This window comes from Microcaecilia unicolor, chromosome 9 (genome assembly GCF_901765095.1).
Source record: "Microcaecilia unicolor chromosome 9, aMicUni1.1, whole genome shotgun sequence".
Classification (NCBI taxonomy): Eukaryota; Metazoa; Chordata; class Amphibia; order Gymnophiona; family Siphonopidae; genus Microcaecilia; species Microcaecilia unicolor.
In genome coordinates, this window is record NC_044039.1 from 46,634,116 (window position 1) to 46,652,895 (window position 18,780).

The following is an 18,780-nucleotide window of genomic DNA, read 5'->3' on the forward strand; positions in this document are numbered from 1 at the left end:
TCAGAAAATGACAGAATGGCCAAATAAAGACAAATAAAAATGAAAATTCCTGTAAACAACATGGGACATGACATAAAAACAAAATTTTTCTGCCTACACAAATTTTTACCTAGGTAAAAGATGGGACATCTTTACTGGGTAAATTGCTCTCTTAAATTTCTTTCTACCATACACCAGTGAGAACAGTGCAGAGAGGACCCTGTCTGGCAGTGGCTGGGAATGTGGGAGGGGCAAAGTTTAGAATTACACAGCTGTAGAATTCCTCCCTTTGTCCTTTAAATAGCCCATGCACTGCTCCTTTTTAAAGTTTCTACAAGCAGATCTCTGAGTGTTCTCTCTGAAAGGTAACCATTGGTTTCACTTTATTTTTCACTCTTCAACTTTTATTGTGTTGGAATCAATGAGAATGTGTTATTTATGGTGAAAGAATCTCTTTGATGGGATTATTCTAGGATGGTGGTTTAGCCTATTATATTTATTTTGATTATTTTATGAATTGTTCTCTGTTTGGTGCATTTGTATAAAAAAAACAGTATACAAATTAAACCAAATAAATATTTTTATATCGCTAATTGAGAAATCATTTAGATAGACGATTACTCTTTTTTTTTTGTAAAGCAAGAGTGAATGCTAATTGAAATGAAATACACAGACTTGACCGCAGTCTGACAAAATAAAATTGTTATTGGGACAGGATTGTAACCTGTGATATCTGCAATGTATGAGGTTGTGCGTTATGTAAGGTCATATGGATTTGGCTTTAGATCACACCTTTTTCATTTATTTATGATGGTGAATTACATACAGGTTCAGTAGATATTTCCTTGTCCCCAGAGGGTATATAATCCAAGTTTGTATCTGAGGCAACAGAGGGTTAAATGACTTGCCTGGGAACAAAAGGAGAAGCAGTATTTGAACCAGGCTTCTCTGGTTTGCAGACTGCTGTCTATCCATATGCTATGCCTCCATTCCAAATGCCACTCACCTGTGCTGCTGGACAGTATCTTCCACATCCTTGTTCTCTGTATCAGAAAATAAAATATTGAAATAGACTGCTACTCTTCTTGGAATTTTCTCTCTCTGTCTCCTCCTCCAAATCTCTCTGTTTTTTACATGCATGTCAAATCTTTATACAGTACTAATCAATCAAATGTCAAACAATCTATCTTTCTAGTCTTACCTGGAAGATGAACCCTTTTAATCTGGCTCTATCATGTTCTTATAATCTATTTAAACATTTACCCTGTTTACTAAGCCACGCTAGCGGCTGGCGATGCGATAATACCGACACAGCCCCTTCACTTTGAATGGACTGTGTAGGCAATGCTGCGTGGCAGCTTCTTGTTAGGCCAATATATGGTAAGTTCATTTTAACAGCTATAATTGTTGGGGGACAATATTAAAAGTGATTTAACTGGCCAGAAATGGCTCCTGATCAGTTAAGCCACCTGTTTGGGGCTAACTGTTAATATTCAGTGGTACTTCTGTTTACTGCAGCTGAAAATAACTGGTTACATATGAATAGCCATACTGGATCAGAGCAGTGGTCCATCTAGCCCAGTGTCCTGCTTCCAACAGTGGCCAATCAAGGTCACAAGTACCTGGCAGAAACCCAATTAGTAGCAACATTCCATGCTACCAATCCTGGGCCATGCAGTGGCTTCCCTCATGATCATCTTAATAACAGACTATGGACTTTTCCTCCAGGAACTTGTCGAAACCTTTTTTTTAAAAACCCAGATATGCTAACCACTGTTACCACATCCTCCGGAAACGAGTTCAAGAGCTTAACTATTCTTTGAGTTAAAAAATATTTCCTCCTATTTGTTTTAAAAGTATTTCCATGTAGTTTAATTGAGCGTCCCCTGGTCTTTGTACTTTTTGAAAGAGTGGAAAATCATTTCACTTTACCCGTTCTACTCCACTCAGGATTTTGTAGACCTCAATCATATCACCCCCCTCAGCCATCTCTTTTCCAAGCTTTCCTCTTTAGCCTTTCCTCATCTCCTTCATTGTTTTGATCGCTCCTCATTGAACCTTTTCTAATTCCACTATATCTTTTTTGAGATATGGCAACCAGAATTGAACGCAATACTCAAGGTGAGGTTGCACCATGGAGTGATACAGAGGCATTATAATATTCTTGATCTTATTTTGCATCCATTTCCTAATAATTCCTAGCATCTTGTTTGCTTTTTTGACCGCTGCTGCATACTGACAGAAAATTTCATCATATTGTCTACAATGATACATTTGTCCATATTTAAATTTCATATGTCTTTTGGGTGCCATTCAAGTTTCCTAAGGTCGTCCTGCAATTTTTCACAATCTGCATGTGTTTTGACAACTTTGAATAGTTTTATGTCATCTGCAAATTTAATCACCTCACTCGTTGTTCCGGGCCCCAGTACAGATCCCTGCGGTACTCCACTATTCACCGTCCTCCATTGAGAAAAATGGCCATTTAACTCTACACTCTAGTTTCTATCCAATAACCAATTCCTAATCCACAGAAGACATTGCCTCCTATGCAATGACTTTTTAATTTTCTCAGAGGTGTCTCATGAGGAACTTTGTCAAAAGCTTTCTGAAAATCTAGATATACTAACTGTCTCAACTTTATCCACAGGTTTATTCACGCCTTCAAAGACATGAAGCAATTTTGTGAGGCAAGACTTTCCTTGGCTGAACCCATGCTGACTCTGTCCCATTAAATCATGTTTGTCTACATGTTCCATAATTTTATTCTTTATAATAGTTTCCACTATTTTGTCCGGCACTGGTCAGGCTTTTACTGGTTTGTAATTTCCCAGATCATTCCTGGAACTCTTTAAAAATCAGCATTACTATGGATGATTTTAACGACAGTTTACAGATCACTAACAGCAGACCTGCAATTTCATGTTTGAGTTCTTTCATTACACTGGGGTGTATGCCTTCCGGTCCAGATGATTTATCACTCTTTAACTTGTTGATTTGGCTCAGTGCATCTTCCAGGCTCATTGAGATTTTTTTCCGTTCCCTTGCATCTTCATCCTTGAAAACCATTTCTGGTACAGGTAGATCTGTTACATAAAGACCATAGCAAAGAATTAATTCAATCTCTCTGCTATGGCCTTGCATTCCTTGAGTGCCCCTTTTGCTTCTTCATGATCTAATGGTCACACAGATTCCCTCACAGGCTTTCTACTTCTGATGTACCTGAAAAAGGCGTTACTATGAGTTTTTGTCTCTGCGGCTAGCTTTTCTTCATATTCTCTTTTAGCCTTCTTTATCAGTGCTTTGCATCTAGCTTGACAGTGCTTATGTTGCTTTTTATTTTTTTTTTCGTTTGTATCCTTTTCCCATTCTTTAAAGGATGTTCTTTTGGCTCTAATTGCCTCTTTCACTTAACCTTTTAACCATGCTGACTATTTGCTCTTCTTTCCACCTTTATTAATATGTGAAATACATCTGGTCTGGGCTTCCATGATCATATTTTTAAACAACATCCATGCCTGATTTCAAGCCCTAACCTTTGTGGCCAATCCATATAGCTTCTTTTTAACCATTTTTCTCATTTTGTTGTAGTTACCCTGCTACCCTGTAGTTATCTGCTACAGTAGATTTCCTTTGTGACTTTACTCCAGATATCAGGTCAAATTTGATTATGTTATGATCACTATTTCCCAGCAGAGCCAACACTGTTACCTCTCGTTCTATGCCCTGCAATCAACTAAGGACTAGATCTAAAATATCTCCCCCTCTTATCTGTCCATAGACCAGTTGATTAGAACCAAATTGAAAACCATCTATTTTGGGGGCGTTCTGGGGATGGAGTAAGTGCTTGGTCAGTTAAGTGCCAATATTTAGCATTTAACCAGCCATGTTAACCGCATAAATAGGACTGCATAAAAATCTGTTCTATCTTTATGCGATAACCCATGACTGAATATCACACTTAACTGGCTATGCGTTAGTCAGCCCCAGAAACCTGGATTTATAATGTCAGTGCCTGACATTGAATTTCTGGGTTTAACACCAGCAGCAGCCAGCAAAACGCTGATCATTGCCGACTGAATATCAGGCATGTTAATTATATAATTGGCACAATTATTAATCTTATTTCTTTTATTGTTCAGTTTTAAATGCATCTATGACAGGTAGTAAAGAACAGTGAGAACCTTAGAGACAATTATGCATAAATAGAACTTCTCACTAAATTTTCAAAATAATTCAAAAGTACTTTAAAGCAAAAAGTTACCTACAGATCAATACAATGTAAACACATCTAGACACAAGCAAATAGAGTATCACCATCAACCTATATCTTTAATGCACAAACTTTTCTACTCCTTACAACAGATGTTCTTTTTGTATGTTAAACATGTATGTTGAAGATTGTGCCTGTAAATGTGTTTGTATTTTATTGTTCTATATGTGCTATACAGTATTTTTGTATATTTTGTAAATTTAGTGATACGTTCTGTTTATATATAACTTAAATGTCTTAAGCTGCATGTTTGTGCAGTATGGCCTAGTCTCCTATACCAGAGCAAGGTATTTCTCTCCTTTCCATGTTTCTCTCTCTGTCCTTCCTTTGTCATGTATATCCCTCTCATGAAAGAGTGGTTTGGGTTCTTGGATGGCAGTATACTATTTGTAATATAGCTGCTATTATTCTGGGATCTTCATTAGGAATTTTCAATGAAAAGAAAACACAACTGCAATAAAATACAAAGTATTTTTGCTATGAAGCTTAGAGGGGCATTTTCAAAAGAAACATCTAAGTTGGAATTTGGATGTCTTTTGTAAAACATCCAAATTCGGAGGCGGGGAAAAGGTTATTTTCGAAAAAAGATGGATGTCCATGTTTGTTTTCGATAATACCATGGACATCCTTGATTTTCGGCCATTTTCGAATGCAAAGACGTCCAAGTCTAAAACGTCCAAATTCAAGCCATTTGGACATGGGAGGAGCCAGCCCTTGTAGTACACTGGTCCCCCTGACATGCCAGGACAGCAATCGGCACCCTAGGGGGCACTGCAGTGGACTTCATAAAATGCTTCCAGGTACACAGCTCCCTTACCTTGTGTGCTGAGCCCCCCAAACCCCACTACCCCCAACTGTACATCACTACCATAGCCCTTACAGGTGAAGGGTGCACCTATATGTGGGTACAGAGGGTTCTGGTAGGTTTTGGAAGGCTTGCTGTTTCCTCCACAAATGTAACAGGTAGGGGGGTATGGGCCTGGGTCCACCTGTCTGAAGTGCACTGCACCCACTAAAACTGCTCCAGGGACCTGCATGCACTGTCATAGACCTGAGTATGATATCTGAGGCTGGCAAGTAATATTTTTAATGATGCTTTTTGAGGGTGGGAGGGGGTTAGATCTAGCTGGCTATTTCCTGTAGAATATTGCCAGTTAGCGCTTAGCAGATATCCGACTATACCGCGTGATATAACCGATGATTAATATTCAGTGCATTGGTGGTTACATTTGGTGGCCAAATTAGTCCGCCGAAATAGAAGGTCTAGCTTTGGTGGGTTTCAACTTAACCAGCTAGCGCTGAATGTTGACTCGGCCGGTTAAGTTGAAAGTGGCCAAAAATAAACTTGGATATTCAATGCCAGTCACTGGAAATGGCCTGGCATTGAATATATGGGCTCAGTGACAAATGCAGGAGATAGACTTACCACAGTTTGAATATCGGCCTCAATGTCTTTAAGGGAAAACTCTCCTAGGAACTGAGACAACACAAGCTTAAAAAGAATAGATGTGAAATGAAAATCTTTACCTGTTTGGGTCCATGTAACTGCTGTTCTTGGTCAGGGATTTGGTAAGCTGCCTAAGAGGCCCTTTTATTGAAGTGTGGTAGGTTTTTGTATTTATTGTACCTGAACTGCAAAACTCCTTATATGGAAAGATGGCCTCTAGTGATAGTACCGAGAGACTACTAATAGGGCTCATTTGCACCATTTTGAATCTAGCACAGTCTGAAGCAGAAATGAAGGGGGACCACTCCTGCTGTGGGCCACTAGGCTACCAGTTAGCCCTTGGGTAACTCCCAGGGGAGGAGAGGGGGGAGAGTTTGGCTCTGTGTTGGACTGGGTTTTGGTGCTGTGAGAAGGGGGATCAGACTGGGGACAGTTATGTGCTTGGGAGGGGGGAACTGGACTGGGGCGAGGGAGCTGTGTGCTGTGGGGATAAAACAAAAGGAGGAGAGATTGTGAAGGTGCCCCACCACGGCTTTCTGTTCTGTTTCATTTGTGCCACCAGACTGCCTCTTGAGGTGAGGTTAAGTGTGGCCATACTGTTGACAGTTGTGAGAACTAGTGTACAGCACTGACCTGCGAACTAGCTGTCACAGGTGGTCAGTCCTCCACTCCACATTTTGTCACGCCTATGATCTGCACCTACCAGTACTGAGAAGCTAGCTTGGGTTTTTCACACTTCAAGTAAGAATAACATCTAGGAACACATTCATGAACTTGTGGATCTTTACCAGATCCTGTATAGTTTGATCTTTGAGCCCTCAAATTGCTATGAACATTGAGATGTTCCCGGCTTCCTATGACTCTGAAGATCAATCAGACCTCTTGAGGAAGGACCACTGGAATTTTATATACTCAATTGTTTTTTATGAATTGTATTTATTGTAAGCTACTTTGGGCTTTATATTCTGCCTTATCAACAAATTGTCATTAACTGTACCATAGTGTACCAAATGCCTTTACAAAGAAATGCCTTTTCAATTCTTAATAATAATTGTTTGAATTGTAAAGGTGGCATCCAAGTGTGAAATAAAATTAAAAATACACTAGACTTTATACAGAGCCTGCAGTTAGCTAAGCCACTCCATTGTTTTGAATGCAGAACACCAGCCTCTGACTAAGCAGATCCAGGCTCAGGACTGGCCTGAGCATTTTTGGCCTCAACACAAGGAAACTGACCTTTTAACATAATTCAGATTGATTGGCCATAATACTGACCCTTCTACTATTCATGTGAAAAACACTGAGGGAAAATATGGTTCCTTAATGTCACACAAAAAAAGGCTGCTTATTTGTCTTTACTGAGTCCTGGGTGTTATGAGTGTTACCCCCTCATATTTTACAGGTTCTTAGTTTCAACCAAAACAATATAGGCTTTCATCTTAGCCAGAAGGCTGAGAATCAGTCCTTCAGATGATGATGATGATATTATAGAGCTGTGGTCTTCATCCAGTCTTTAGGATCCACCTATACTACTGGGTTTTCAGTGTATCAACAATGAATATGCATGAGAGATATCTGTATACACTTTCTTCACTGATTTGCAAGAAAATCTTGTATATATTCTTTGTGGATAGCCAATACATGTACGGTACAAACATATCTTGTGCATATTATTGGGGGGGGGGGGGGGGGTTCTGAGCACTAAGATGAGAAGAACTTCTATAGATAACAGTTGGTATGTCATCCTTAGTTGAATGGAAGCTTTTAGAACATATAGACCCTTATTTTAGAAGCTCTATTCATGTTTTAGACATCTAAAAATTGACATTTAGACATCCATATTATATAGATGTACCAATCTCGATTTTATAAAGGCAGGATATCGATGTTTAAAACTTCAGTACATCCTTCTGGCAAGGGGCATGGTCTGGATATGTTTTCGGTGGGACGAAGGAGGGGCTAAAATATGGATGTCCAACTCTGATTTCAGAATGGGATGGGACATTTATGTCCAAAAAGATGGACATTGTTATTTAGATCTGGTACTTGGCACGCCAAGGTTACAGAAAGGTATGCTGATTGAGCTGCTGTCCACTGGATGGATTAAGGCAAGTCATCTCCTTAACCCCCAGTGGTTGATGTCCCCCTTGCTCCCCCTGAATGTGAACCCACTTCAGCTCCTTATTTAGACCAGAAAAATACTTACAGGCTCATTTTCAAAGCACTTAGCCTCCCAAAGTTCCATAGAAACCTATGGAACTTAGCCTCCCAAAGTGCTTTGAAAATATGCCTCTTAGTCTACTTGAATGTATAAGAAGCCACTCATAATTTAGACATTTCTTGTTTGTAAAATGGATTGTTCTAAAATACATAAGACTTCTATATGTAACTTGGATGTCCATATTCTGAGTTGGACATTGTTTTTAAAATGTCCTTCATGATCGCTTGAAAGTAGGTGCGCTGCATGTATGCTTGATGCAAAACAGAGAAAATGAGAAGTGAAGTTTAATGTGCTTTATTATAAATCATCAATAATATATCAAATTTTAGTATTTTTAACAGTAAGTTGAACAGTTTGGCATTTAAAAGGATCTTACAGCAGTGTACTGAAATATATGTCTAACTCATTTCATTCAAAATTCCATATTTGACACTTTTGCATTTAGGCAACGATATATATCTTAGTCAGGGATGCTGATGGTACTGATGTGAACAAAATAATTTAATTGTGTTTATAATATTTTGAAGGTGTTATGGACAACAGGGTACCTGGTGCTGTTAGCAATGGAAGGGCAACCCCTGATTATCCCCCCATGAAAAAGAATGGGAAGGAAGTGGATAAGCTCGAGATAATGGAACGAGGACAATGGAACAATAAACTGGAGTTTGTGCTGGCTGTAGCTGGAGAAATCATTGGCCTGGGAAATGTCTGGAGGTTCCCTTATCTTTGCTACAAAAATGGAGGAGGTTGGTGGATTTATTGCTCTGGATTTTCAGATCTTCATCAATGATGAATGATCAATGGTACTGCCACATCAAACTAAACTTTCATGGTTAACTTTTTGTTCCTTCTGAAGCATCAGAGGGATCTTTTTGACTCATAGCTCACATGCCTTTCTTATGATATTACAAATAGCTCAATATTCAGTTGACCTTGATAACAAATTTCCTCTGGAAAATACAAAGGACAAGTAGGTTTTAATGGATCAAGGTCAGATTTCATGTCACGATTTTGGAACTCTCATGGGAGGACAGTAAGACATAAGTTTATTTATGTAATGTATGCATATAGAGGTCTTGACTATTTGTAGAAGCATGTTCCTCAAATGGATAATATTTAGCTGCTGGTAACAGGGAATAATGACGGAATGGGTAGGGGATGTGGGTTGGAATAATAGTGAACTGCTGATGGTGATTGCATTGGTTGTGTCTGAACAGGTTGATGGTTTTATAAAGGGGTTATATGATGGTGTAATGGAAATTTCAATTTGTTTTAGTAAAATAAGTGATATGTGGCAGATTAAGAGATGGATTTTTAGAAAGGATGATCAAAAATCAGAATTGAGACTTGCAGGTTGAGGTGTCTCGATTTCTGCTGGTATTTTAGTAAAGGATCTGCCAATGTAGAGCCTGTTCTAAAAGCAAATGACCAGAAAAGAGGTGATAATCCACAAAACAGCAGAGAAAGAAGCAGACCAAAGTAAATTAAATGCTGAGCAATTTGACTCAATAAAATTGCTCAGCACTCCATTCACTTTAGTCTGCTTCTTTTTCTGTTGTGAACCTGTTCTAAAATACATGGAGAACTGGAAGTTTATGTACCAGAGACATGCAGTAGGTTCATCCATTTTAGAATTATAAATATCTAAAATATCAATGGGCGAACATGGACACATAATATCTATGTGCCAGCACATACATGTTTGTTATGAAATGGCATCATAACCATCTATGTGCCAGAACATAAACATTTATTTTTTCTGAAGCTGTCACAGATCTCAGTTTTGATTTTGAGAGGGACATCAACTACTGGGGGATTAAAGGAGTGACCTCCCCTAATTCCTACAGTGGAGTGTTGCTGAATAGGAGCACTTTCCTGTAACCTAAATGTTATGGATAGAGGGTGTAAATCCTGACATCACTCTTCTTGGACAAAGAAGTGCTTTCCCCTTCTGAAATGGGGAATAAACATTCTGGTTGATATTCAAAGTGATTTAAGTGGGTAGGAGAGGGTCCTGTCTGCTTAAAACACTTGTGGCCGCCTACCCTACCTCCTCCCCTGATATTCAACGGCACTAAACAGGACAGTGTTGTAATACTTTTTGATTACCGTTTTAGAACTACTGTCCATTTTTTCTTTTTATAAGCGCACCAGTAAGGTAACATTATTTATTATTGTTAGTTCACTAACTGCTGATTATTTCCAATTCAATTTTTAAATTTTAATGTCATCATGTTTTTACGATACTTTATGTATTATTAATGTCCATAACATATTTATATATTGTTTATGTACAAATCATTTATGCATGTTGTATCATGTTTTAACCGTAATTCTTTATATTTTACATTTGTGACAGTCGTTTGTATGTTTTTACTTGTAGACTCCCGAGGCAGGCATTTGTTTTGCCGAAACATGGTGCTGTGTTGTGTTGACATTTGTTTTTATGCAATAAATTTTATTTGTTGAACCTGTGGTTTGTCCAGTCTCTTGAGAGGTCATGACAGCCATATTGAAGGAGCTGCTGCTAGGGGCAGGAGTGAGTGGCCTGTCTCCATTGCCCCCCCACTGGACCACCAATGAGAGGAAGTAGGCCCAGGGGCCTATTGAGCCCTTGGGAGTTGGGGGGCTTGGTAAAGGTACGGGATGGAGATACAGAGACAAATGATAAGAAACATAAAATATAAAATTTCAGCAATGAGCAATAGGTAGGGAAATGTAGTAGCACAACAACAACAAAAAACAAACAAAAAGTCTAAATAATGGATACACAGTAGGGAAGAGGACTGCCTGCAATATTAGATAAAAATAGAATAGAAGGGGAGTCACTGCTTAAAATGTTGACTAAGTAAAAACATAATGAATTCATTAGTCTAAGCAGAGAAATTGAGATTGCTTCAAGATTAAGCTTTTTGAAAATCTTGATTAAAAAAAAATATATATATAGGAAGGCTCTAACAATCAACAAAAGGGTATTCCAAAGGTTGGGGGTCATACATAGTTTCAAAGTGGATGATCCCTTGTTGGCCTTAGAGTACATCTCATGAGATGTAAAGTATAAATCCATAGGATCCAGTGCCTAGCCCTCACTTATTCCCATAAAGTATCCATAATTTGAGAATCTCCCAGGACACAGATGATCCCTTCCACAGGACATGATAGAAGAGCACAGTTCCAACCCTTCCTTCCCTTCCCCTAATAGGTTTACCATATTCAGCCAGCCTATACTTTAACCCCCTAACAACTTAAACTTCCACTCCCACAATCCCTTCTCTATGCCGTAAGGACTGTGATATCTAGACACCCCGTACCATCACCTTTCCACCCAACCCATCAATTCTTGCAGCCTCTTCCTCCCAACAGCCCAATCATCCCATTTTTAAATTAGGTTATCCCAGAGGCAACAGTTACTCCTTCTTCCCATATAAACAGCGATTAATTTGTACAGATAATATACAACAATAACTTTTTTAAACTTCTGGCAATATTACAACATTCACTAATCATAGACATTTCCAAATGTTTCCTTATCCAGAGAGCTTGGAAGGATTGGATCATGTACTCCAAAAAGTGTACACTGCGAAATAAGACTTGAATTAAAACAAAGAAAGCAAGGAAGAGAATGGGGGTTCCCCTCATTTCACTCAAACTAAATAGTCCAACTAGAAACCTCATTTAACTGCCTGAGGTCCAACAGATGCTTTCAAGCCAGTCAAAAAGAACTCAAAGAAAATATCTTCTTAACTTCAAGAATATTTCACACAGTTTCCCTATAGCAATTCGCATGCCATATCTCTGTATTGTCCCAGCTGTTAGGACCAAAGCAATCAAGTTTCTGCAAGATCTCCCTGCATCTGTGTTAAAAAAAAGCATTAGCCTCGGTGACTTTTACAAAGATTTTAGTTTGACCATCATTTGTGACTCTGCTTCACTGGGTAGAGTAAAGCAAATTTTATATGTTTATCAAACAAGGCAGTACACACAGGAGCGAATGCCCTGCGCTGTGCTTGCACTGATGCAGAGTAATCTTGGAAACATAACATTTTTTTGTTGTTATAAGTCCGTGTTGTTCCAGAGCAAAAGTGCTTGTAGTACAGCTTGTTTATGGGAAAAGTTCAGTAATTTAAGAATTACCAGCCGAGGATGCTCCAGCTCCACTCTCCTAGGTCCAGGTCTGTGTGCTGTCTCAATATAGAAGGGTCTGGAATGCTCACTCAGTTGTATGTCTATGGGAGCCAAGTTTCCAAGAAGCCTCAGAGTTCACCCTCCAGGAAGACTCAGGGAGCTGAATTAAATGCAGATTACTCTTCTGGGACTTGTTTTCTAGGTTGTCTACCTTCTGCTCCAAGGTCAGGTCCCATTTATGCAGCTTATCATGCAACTGAACCATATTTTTGACCTGGTCTTACAATGTCCTGGTATGTTGCTGATGAGTGTTAAACTCCAGGTCTAGGCTATCTAGTCTTTCCGGGGCCTCCTCTGTTTGATCATATAATTGCTGCAATTTTGTAATGCTGTGGCAGTGACCTCCAATGTAATCTCTGCTGTCCATGCGGAGCTGATGGATGGTCTGTATGGGCTATATGAGTGTCCTCCATTTTAAGGTCCACCATGCCCTGCTTCTCCTTGTCTCGGCATTATGGTTTAGAGGTCATTCTAGCTTGCTCCATTGGTCGACAGATCTGCACCAACATAAACCACACTCCCTATAGTTCAGTTCTCAAGATTCTACTCCAATAAAATCGCCAGGAAAGCCAATAATTAAGCAGCTTGGTAGGGGTATGGAGGAGCTCACCTTTTCAGCTATCACTCTATTTCATGGCATCACATGGCTCCACATGTGTATTTTATAAAATATGTATGTGAATGCACAGAGAAAATATTTACACCTTCTTTGGAGCAGCTCTAAATTTGTGCAAAAGTATTTGTGCTCTTTTGGGGATAGTTTTCGAGTCTATTTTATAAAGGCATATGGGCTCATTTTTGGAAATTTTACATGGGTCTTCTGTAATAATATTAGTCCCGTGGAGGGGCATTTTCGATATGTCTAAGTCCAACTTTGGACATTTTGCAAAAAACGTCCAAAATCTAAATAGGGAATAAGGTCATTTTTTGAAAAAGAAAAATGTCTATCTTTTTTTTCGAAAATACTGTGGACGTTTTGTTTTTTGGACGTTTTGTGATTTGGACTTTTTTTGGTCCATTTTTGGAAAAAAAACCGTTCAAGTGCAAAACGCACAAAATCAAGCCATTGGGATGTAGGAGGAGCCAGTATTTTTAGTAGACTGGTCCCCCTGACATCCCAGGACAGCAATAGGGCACCCTAGGGGGCACTGCAGTGGACTTCATAAACTGCTCCCAGGTAGACATCTCACCATTGCTCCCTTACCTTGTGTGCTGAGCCCACTACCCCCAACTGTACACCACTACCACAGCCCTTACATGTGAAGGGGGCACTTATATGTGGGTACAGTGGGTTTCTGGTGAGTTTTGGAGGGCTCACAGTCTGCTCCACAAGTGTAACAGGTAGGAGGAGGGTAGGAGCTTGGGTCCACCTGTCTGTAGTGCACTGCACCCAACACTAGACTACTCCAGGGACCTGTATGCTGTTCTAATGGACCTGAGTATAACATCTGAGGCTGGCATAGAGGTTGGTAAGTAATGTTTTTCATCACATTTTTTGGGGGTGGGAGGGGGTTATTGACCACTGTGGGAATAACAGGAGGCCATTCCTGATTCCCTTCAGTGGTCATCTGGTTATTTAGGGCACCTTTTTGTGGATTATTCGTAATAAAAACAGATCTAGCTCAAAACATCTAAGTTTTAGTCCTGGACGTTTTTGTTTTGTTTCATTATGGCTGAAAAACATCTAAGTGTTAGGAATGCCCAAGTTCCACCCTGAACACGCCCTTGGCACTCCCCCTTGAGATTTGGATGCACTTTTGACATACTTCAGAGAAAAACGTCTTAAAATAGGTTTCGAAAATACTGATTTGGATGTTTTTGTGAGAAAAACGTCCAAATGCAGACACGCCACTTTTTGGACATTTTTCTCTTTTGAAAATGAGCCTGATAGTGTCAACAGAAGCTCTCAGTACAGAATAAACTTGCCTTCATCACCAAATTACAGTTGTGTGTGAAAATATTATAGGGACAGTTTTCAAACTGATTGTCTAGGTGCAAACTCTGAAGCAAATAGTCTCAATTATGCTTAATTTTCAAAGGGAAACTACATGTATTTTCCTTTTGAAACTCCATGGGTGCAAAGTATCCTCAGACTTTTGCTTGTGCTTTTTTTGCGGACCATCTTTCTTCTTTCCAAGTGAAAGTATTAGTGTTAAGGAACTCCAGGTAAGGGTTATTTATTTATTTATTAGGATTTATTTACCACCTTTTTGAAAGAATTCACTCAAAATGGTGTTCAGTAAGGATACATCAAACATAAGCAATAGACAAGTACATTAGTAAAAATATTCATATAACAATACAAAGTATGGCATAGAGGAGCATAATAAAATGGGGCGCCCAAGTTTTCCTGAGGGCGTCCTTGCAGGACGTCCCCACGAAGGGGTGGGGAAATCAGTATTATCGAAACAAGATGGGCGGCCATCTTTTGTTTCGATAATACGGTCAGGGATGCCCAAATCTCCACATTTAGGTCGACCTTAGATTTGGTCGGCCCTAGAGAAGGTCGTCCTCGATTTTCCGCGATAATGGAACCCGAGGACGCCCATCTCAGAAACGACCAAATGCAAGCCCTTTGGTCATGGGAGGAGCCAGCATTCGTAGTGCACTGGTTCCCCTGACATGCCAGGACACCAACCGGGCACCCTAGGGGGCATTGTAGTGGACTTCAGAAAAAGCTCCCAGGTCCCCTAGGGGGCATTTTAGTGGACTTCAGAAAAAGCTCCCAGGTCCATAGCTCCCTTACCTTGTGTGCTGAGCCTCCCAAAACCCACTCTCCACAACTGTACACCACTACCATAGCCCTTAGGGATGAAGGGGGCACCAAATGTGGGTACAGTGGGTTTGTGGTGGGTTTTGGAGGGCTCACATTTACCACCACAAGTTTAACAGGTGGGGGGGGGGATGGGCCTGGGTCCGCCTGCCTGAAGTGCACTGCACCCTCTAAAACTGCTCCAGGGACCTGCATACTGCTGTCAGGGAGCTGGGTGTCCTCAACAACAGAAGGTAACCTCTCCACTGAAGAACAATTGCCAAGCAAAAAAAAGTGGAGTAAAAAAATCTCTCTCATGGTGTTCACAATTAAGGTCTTTATTCAAATTGATAAAAACGACGACCTGACTAGGGTCGTGTTTCGGCCCTACTGGCCTGCGTCAGGTGTGTAGGAATTTTGCGAAATAGTATAATTTCCCAGAGCGATAAGATTGCAGCCAATCTCCTATGGTGTGTAACATCACACGCGGATCTCATGAAAACAAGTCCCGCAAACTTTCTGTAAAACGCTGTTCACTACATGGTGAAGAATATGAATTAGAAAAGGTTCGGAGAGAGGGGGTGTGTCAAGATGGCTGCACAACCGGTCAGGTTGTGAAACGCTCTGAACTTCTGGGCAAGAAAAAGTTTGTTTCCTCATTATGCCACACTCTAAACGAAAAGGAATGTTGAGATTAGTACCTCAGCCTACCTCAACTTCCTCTCCAGCCCAGCCGTCTTTGGAACGTTACTTCCCCGGGACCTCCAAGTCACAACAAGGGAAAGATCCCATTGCGGTAATTTCTGGAGAAGCAGATTCCCTGCCGGGAGATGAAACTTCCCTTTCTCCACCATCAGCTTCAACGATTCCTCCCTGTCCAGCATCGAAGGCGGTCCTAGAGGGAAACCTGACCAACCCTGGAAATGTGTTGGGAACGGTAACCAGCGAGGACCTAGGCCCGCAGCAACAGATGCTGAAAGCTGAAGGAGTTTTTTCTTCTTCGGTGAAGACCTCGGAGGTAACTCTGGAAGCGAGTTGGGTGATGTTAAATCGGATGGAGACTACACTGCAAAAAGCTTCAGGTGATGTTGAAACTCTTAATAATAAGTTTGAAGGATTAAAATTGACTGTAGACTCTGTTAAACAAGATCTAACAACGCAAGTCATAACTTTGCAAAAAGAAGTCGACTCAATTAAAGAATTTAAAAATATGGCTATCAAAGACAATAGTGACATACGAAGGAAAATCGAGCAGTTGGAAAATTTTAATAGACGCCTCAACCTTCGCCTCTTGAACTTTCCTAAAGTATCGGGGGCGACCCCAATAGAAACATTTCAAAGATATCTTAACGAAATATTGAAAATTCCTCTGGAGGCTATTCCCCCAGTAAATAAGATATATTATATTCCTAAACTTAGAGGAGAAATAGGTGGTGTGGAAAACGAGATTCCTGATCTTCAAATTATATCTGCTATATTGGAGCAATCTTCAGAAATAATAATAGAGAGATCTACATTGATTGTCTCATTAGTTTTCGAGCAAGACTATAATAAAATCTTAAAGCTTTAGAAACTCTAAAACTCAATTTTGTGGGTCTAAAATCTGGATGTATCCAGATGTGACTAAACAAACACAGTTGAAAAGGAAGTCTTTTCTTGCCCTGAAACAAAAGACAATAGAAATTGGTGGTTCCTTTTTTCTAGCATACCCTTGCAAATGTGTAGTTAAAATGGGTCAAACGAAATATACTTTTTTCTCACCGGAACAGCTGAAATCGTTTCTGGAGTTGAAACAGTTGAAATAATGTGAAAATTATACTTGGAGGTGTGGTAGCCTTTTTACTTTTGATTCCTTCTTTTGCTTACTTGATTACTTCTCTAATTCATAACTCCTCCTCACCAATTTGAGGTCTAAGAAAGTATAATATATTTCCTTATTGAATTGTTTAAATTTTTATTCTCATATTTTCTTTTATTTACTTTATATAAATAATCTATTGATTTTTTTTAATGTTGAGAATAATGATGTATAATTATTCGGCTGTGTTTCTGTATGCAAGGTTATTCTTGTTAAATTATGTTACAATAATAAATAAAGAATTAAAAAAAAAGAATTAGAAAAGGTTTAAAGAAGAGCGACTAAAATGACAAAGGGGATGGAACTCCTCTCGTATGAGGAAAGGCTAAAGAGGTAAGGGCTCTTCAGCTTGGAAAAGAGACGGATGAGGGGAGATATGATTGAGGTCTACAAAATCCTGAGTGGTGTAGAATGAGTAGAAGTAAATCGATTTTTTACTCGTTCTAAAAGTACAAAGACTAGGGGACACTCGACTAAGTTACATGGAAATACTTTTAAAACAAATAGGAGGAAATATTTTTTCACTCAACAAATAGTTAAGCTCTGGAACTCTTTGCCGGAGGATGTGGTAACTGCTGTTAGTGTATCTGGGTTTAAAAAAGGTTTGGACAAATTCCTGGAGGAAAAGTCCATAGTCTGCTATTGAGACAGACATGGGATGCAACTGTTTGCCCTGGGATTTGTAGTATTGAGTGTTGCCACAATTTGGGTTTCTGTCAAGTACTTGTGACCTGGCTTGGCCACTGTTTGAAAAACAGGATACTGGGCTAGATGGACCACTGGTCTGACCCAGTATGGCTACTCTTATGTTCTTATGTTCTAAGAAAAGCAATGCTAAGCAAGATCAACGTCCATCAAGCCCTTCATCTTGTCTCTGACAGTGGCCAGTCTGGGTCATAAATACCTGGCAGATCCAGAAAAGTAGGTTTATTGCTCAAAGTTCATTCCAAATGGATAGGCAATGGTTCTCCCAAGTCTCTGTGGTTTATAATTTTTTAGGGTGTTTTCCTCCAGGAATGTGTCCAAACCTCTTTTGATCCTTGCTCTGTTAGTCACCTTGATCACATCATCTACATGAAAAAGATTTTTCCATGGTTTGTTTTCAATCTGCTAATCATTAGATTCATGGAGTGTCCTTTTGTTTTTATGTTGTTTGAATGATTAAACAGCTCTTCCTTATTTATCAATTCCACCCTACTCATGATTTTATTATCTTTCATCATATCCTATGAGTCATCTTCTCTGCAAGCTGAAAAGCCCTTTCCTTACTAAGGATGATATTCTATCCCCTTTATTCTGCTCCTGATTTTAAATGGATAACTTTTGGCCAGACATTAAAATGTCCAGTCAAAAAGCATGCATTTAGCTGCCCAGGAAATTTAAAAACAAATATTTATCTGATTATGTATTTATAAAATTGTATTTATTTATTTATTTTAACCAACTAAGGTGAAAAGTTATCAATGTGGGCTACTGTTAAATTGGATTATTTTACAAGTCAGGTTTTTTTTTAGCACAGGGTCTCATTGCATAAAATGGGACACTGTGCTAAAATAGCACGACTTGTGGTAAACTAATATAATATAATAATCACACATCTAGTGACAGCCTGAATGGGAAAAAAACTTAAGTACTAAAAAAAACATGAAGAAAAAAAGACCTCAGAAACATAGCTCAAGCCTCCATTGCAGAGCCTAATGCACCATCACAGGTCAGAAGAAAACTCCACTTTTATATAGTACAACAAACATAAGCATCTTACCCCCCACCCCGTTTACTAAGCTGTGTGGCAATGCCGATACAGCCCATTCAAAGGGAATGGGCTGTGTTGGTATTAGCACAGCTTAGTAAATGGGGGGAGGGGGGTTAGTCTTCAAACAGAGTGAAAAATCACATGCACAAACACAGACATTAATGTTCCAAAATTTTTTTTTAAGTTCAATAAACAATCAATTCAAGCTGACACAAGTTTATAATCCACTTATGTCACATGCTATCTTCACTTCTTCAAATGATAGCGAACAGAAAATGTATGTCTAGCATCCAATTGTAACCCCAACACCTG

At 39.4% G+C, this 18,780-nt stretch overlaps 1 protein-coding gene across 1 annotated transcript in view; it reads left to right on the plus strand.

Moving 5' to 3' along the window:
• Window positions 1–315: 315 nt before the first annotated feature.
• SLC6A13 (solute carrier family 6 member 13) overlaps window positions 316–18,780 on the plus strand; it is a 155,505-nt gene continuing 137,040 nt past the window's right edge. Inside the window, exons 1-2 of the mRNA XM_030214649.1 lie at window positions 316–344; window positions 8,448–8,666. Coding sequence (XP_030070509.1) covers window positions 8,453–8,666 — 214 coding nt within the window. The 5' untranslated portion in view covers window positions 316–344; window positions 8,448–8,452. The remainder of the gene's footprint in view (window positions 345–8,447; window positions 8,667–18,780) is intronic.